Source organism: Camellia sinensis, chromosome 8 (genome assembly GCF_055761805.1).
Source record: "Camellia sinensis isolate YWXY chromosome 8, ASM5576180v1, whole genome shotgun sequence".
Lineage (NCBI taxonomy): Eukaryota > Viridiplantae > Streptophyta > Magnoliopsida > Ericales > Theaceae > Camellia > Camellia sinensis.
In genome coordinates, this window is record NC_138968.1 from 155,913,949 (window position 1) to 155,918,526 (window position 4,578).

General features: G+C 41.1%; 1 protein-coding gene across 1 annotated transcript; it reads left to right on the forward strand.

Moving 5' to 3' along the window:
* Nucleotides 1–1,116: 1,116 nt before the first annotated feature.
* LOC114260150 (putative pentatricopeptide repeat-containing protein At3g11460, mitochondrial) lies at nt 1,117–4,189 on the forward strand. Its single transcript, XM_028200203.2, has one exon. The coding sequence runs from the start codon at nt 1,223–1,225 to the stop codon at nt 3,422–3,424; it is 2,202 nt and encodes a 733-aa protein (XP_028056004.2). The 5' UTR covers nt 1,117–1,222; the 3' UTR covers nt 3,425–4,189.
* The last annotated feature ends 389 nt before the right edge of the window (nt 4,190–4,578 follow it).

Sequence of the window (4,578 nt, forward strand, 5' to 3'; positions counted from 1 at the left end):
ATAATTATAGATACAATTCGTGTATAGTTACTACAGTACTCTTTTCAGCTTCTCACATACACTATGATTAGTGATAAGATTGTTAAATTACTTTTATAAAAAATCTTAAAAATCATAATGTATATATTAAAAAAATCTAAAACAAATATAAATATATACAATTATCTCATTGTACGGGTACGAAATATTCTTCCCGTATAATCCTGTTGATCAAGTCTGCGCTTCTCCGTATGTCGTCGCTTTACTCCCTGAAAACACAAACGTGAGCTAGCCGGCGGGTGTGTGCCGGATACTTCTCCGATGCCTAAGTCAGCAAAATAGACAAATAGACAAAAAGCTCTGTGTGTTTGTGAATCAAAGTTGTGTTACCTCTCCATAGGTGATGTTGTGAGCTTTTATAGGTTCCGCGTGGCACAACCCTACTAGGACTCTTACTCCTCCATGTAGAGTCCTCCTAGGAGTCTTCCTCCCGAAAGATAATACTTATCCTTCAACACCCTCCTCACTTCTTAAACCAAGTGAGATGGTTTTACCATGGTCGGACTCCAATATGACCGAGGTAAGCATGGTTATGCTAAGCCACAGACTAGACCGAGCTAACTTTAGCTCGGCTCTTCCATTCACTGCTCTGACCCCGATTTCTCCCAGTGCTAACCATGGTATGCCTCGATCGGGATAACCAATACTGTGGTCCCGACCGGGATAACTTCATGTGTGACAACCGAGCTTACCGTAAGCCCTTTGGGACCGGAGTAACTTCAACCTTTTTTGGACCGGAGTAATTTCAAGCCTCTTTTGGACCGGAGTAACTTTATAGCCTTTTTACTCAGCCCTTCGTAATGTGACCCATAACGGCCCATTACCCAGCTTGACCTAATTTTCATATAAATTACCCTCTCACTCATGCATAACACGGGTGATGGGTAAGTATGTATTAACTGTAGAAGAGTGAAATAATTTTAAAAACGAATTATAAATTTTAAAGTTTAAGCTGCAATTAACAGATATAATAGTACAAATTGATACAAATTGATATAATTTTAATAAATTTGACGATATTTTACACGGCCTTGGACCATTAGTGTAAAAACAAAACAAAAACAAAAAAGTTGGTGAAAATTAAAGTTTGAACAATCACCCGCAATTTCCTAAACTGCCACGCTCTCTACCCTCTGCTAGAAGAATTGAACTTCTCAACGACCCGTTCTGAGGACTCCACTTCATGAATGGCGTTCTCACTCCCAACTTCTTCAAACATTCCAACACAATCCACCTCAAGAAACTCTCAATTCTTCTACCCAAACCCACCAACACATTCACCACCACCACCACCACCACCACCACTACTACCACCCAATTCACACAGATTTCTCTTAATCAACAACTCACCTCCCTACAATGTGGAACCATGTTACAGTCACTCACCAACTCCAAATCCTTCAAAAGAGGCCAACAACTCCATGGTCACATGATTTCTTGCTGCATTCTTCGAAACAACACCTATCTCAACACCAAACTCGCCGCCTTTTACTCGAATTGTGGTGCCATGTACGAAGCCCAGGTAATCTTTGACCAAATTGTATTGAAAAATTTGTTTTTATGGAATTCCATGATTAGGGGATATGCTTCCAATGGTTATCCTATGAAGTCCCTTGTTCTGTACCGTGAAATGATGAGCTTTGGGCAAAACCCGGATAACTTTACGTACCCGTTTGTTCTAAAGGCTTGTGGTGATTTGGGTGTTGATATTGGAAGAAGAGTTCACTGTGAGGTAGTTGTTTGTGGGTTGGAGTCAGATATATATGTATGTAATTCTCTTCTCTCTATGTACTCGAAGTGTGGGGAAATGGACATGATGAAGAAAGTGTTTGATAGAATGCCTGAGAGAGATTTGACTTCTTGGAACACGATGATTTCGGGTTGTGTGAGGAATGGTGACCCAAGAGAGGCCTTTTTAGTATTTAAAATGATGGAAAAATCTGGGCTAGTTGCAGATGCCACCACTTTGCTCGGATTACTCTCTGCCTGCATTCACTTAGCAGCATTGGAACTGGGAAAAGTGATCCATGCCTATGTTATGCGTAATAATTTAGCTTGGTGTAATAGTTTTCTGATCAACTCTCTGATTGAAATGTATTGTAGTTGTAATTCTACGGTGGCTGCTAGGCGATATTTTGAGGAGGTGACTTGGAAAGATACCGTGTCATGGAATTCACTGATTTCGGGTTATTCAAGGAAAGCAGATGCTTTTGAAAGCCTGAGGCTCTTTTGTCGAATGGTTTTGGAAGGTGTGGGTCCTGATCAAGTAACTCTTGTGGCTGTGCTTGGAGCTTGTGATCAAATCACAGCCTTGCAATTCAGTATGTCTGTTCACTCTTACATAATCAAGCAAGGGTTTGGTGCAAATTCTATGGTGGGAACTGCCCTTATAGACACATATTCGAAGTGCGGAAGTTTAGCATGTTCGTGTCGTGTTTTTGATGAGATGCCTGTCAAGACTTTGGTTTCTTGGAGTGCATTGGTTGCAGCGTATGGACTTCATGGGAAAGGAAGAGAGGCCCTCTTGATTTTTAATGATATGATAGTGAACAGTATTACTCCAGATGAGGGTGTTTTTACTTCGGTTTTGACAGCATGTAGTCATGCCGGATTAGTTGGTGAAGGTAAAGAAATATTTTATAGTATGAAAGAAAAGTATAATGTGCAGCCTGGACTTGCTCATTATTCATGTTTGGTAGATCTTCTTGGCCGAGCAGGGCATTTAGATGAAGCCTTTGAATTCATCAAGGCAATGGAAATTAAACCAACAAGTGATATATGGGCTGCTCTTCTTTCCGCTTGTCGACTCCATCGAAATGTTGAGCTAGCTGAGCTTTCAGCTCAGAGAGTTTTTGAGATGAACCCAAAAAGAGTGAGTAGTTATGTATGCCTGTCCAATTTATATGCTGCTGAGAAAAGATGGGATGAGGTGGAAAGGGTGAGAGCCTTGGTAAGACGGAAGGGACTGAAGAAACCACCAGGCTTCAGCTTTATAGAGTTGGATAAGGTGGTTCATAGGTTCTTAGTTGGAGATAAGTCGCACCAACAGAAAGATGACATATACGCCAAGTTAAAAGAGTTGAGTCAGAGACTCAAGGAGGCTGGATATAAACCTGACACAAGTTCAGTGTTGTATGATGTTGAAGAGGAAGTTAAAGAAAAGATGCTTTGGGATCATAGCGAGAGATTGGCGATTGCGTTTGCTCTGATTCATACGAGGCCAGGGACCATAATTAGGATCACCAAGAACCTTCGAGTATGTGGGGATTGCCACACGGTATCAAAACTCATTTCTAAGCTCATGTGCCGGGAGATTATTATGCGGGATATCCGTAGGTTCCACTATTTTAGAGATGGATTTTGTTCTTGTGGTGATTATTGGTGAGTAAATACTTGACTGAACTTATATGTGTATTGAGCTAGAAGGGGAAATACAGATTCTTTTATTCAAAAAAAAAAAATCTGAATTTATTCAGACATAGCTACAGGAGAGGCCATTCTATTTAGCATCAAAAGTCTGGGAGCCTTTTTTGAATCTTTGAAAATTGCATACAGAGGTGGTCTTGTCAATCAAATTATCCGAGAAATCAGCAAGGGCACCTCCAACACTAGTAACTGTTTCTTAATTGAATGTGAATGGTTCAGTTGCTTTGAGAAGATGCTTGGTTGGACTTTTTGGTTTTGACTGCTCCAAGGGATCTACAGAATTCTTGGATCTGTACAGTAATCCTGAGGAGAAAAGGAATGAAGTGAAGAAAGAAGAAGATTTTTATCACCTTCACTATCTAAGCATGTACCATTTTGAGCTTTTATTCCTCAATTTTGACAGGCCACCTCTGTTGACACCACTTGGCCTGGCACTCAAAAAGAATTTGATTATAAGCTGCACGATCATATCTTGAAAGTTCATTTTCACCTATAACTTCAATGTAACCCTCCAGCCACCATTCATGACCTGCACATAAACATGTAGCACCCAGTTTCTCATATTGTGAAGGGCATACTTGGGGGAAGTTGTCAAAAGGCCTGGGTTTTATAAGGACCCAGATTTACGTTTCTCGCAACTTCTAAATGTAGGCAAATGGCATTAATGTCTGGATTACATCTTTGATATGAGTTAATACCCATCTCCATCTTTCAAATTGTAAAATCTTCACCACCACTATTGTCTTTATACCAAAGGATTCCTGATACCTATACTGACAATGAAATGCGATCTATTTAATTGCTGGGAAATGGGATATACTTGTGAATAGGAATGGCAACGGGGCGGGGCGGGGCCGGGGATCACACTCCCCGTCCCTGATCCCCGATGATGAAAATACCCCCGTCCCCGACCCCGATCCCCGACGGGGAACCCATAACCGCCCCCATCCCCGTCCCCTAGTGGGGATCGGGTTTCCCCGACCCCGAAATTCCCCGACCAAAAAATTAAAAACCTTGATCAACATGTTCATCAACAAACAGAGAGAGAGAGAGGGATTTTCAACAACAGATCAACAAACAGATCTAACACAGATCAACATGTTCATCTTCATC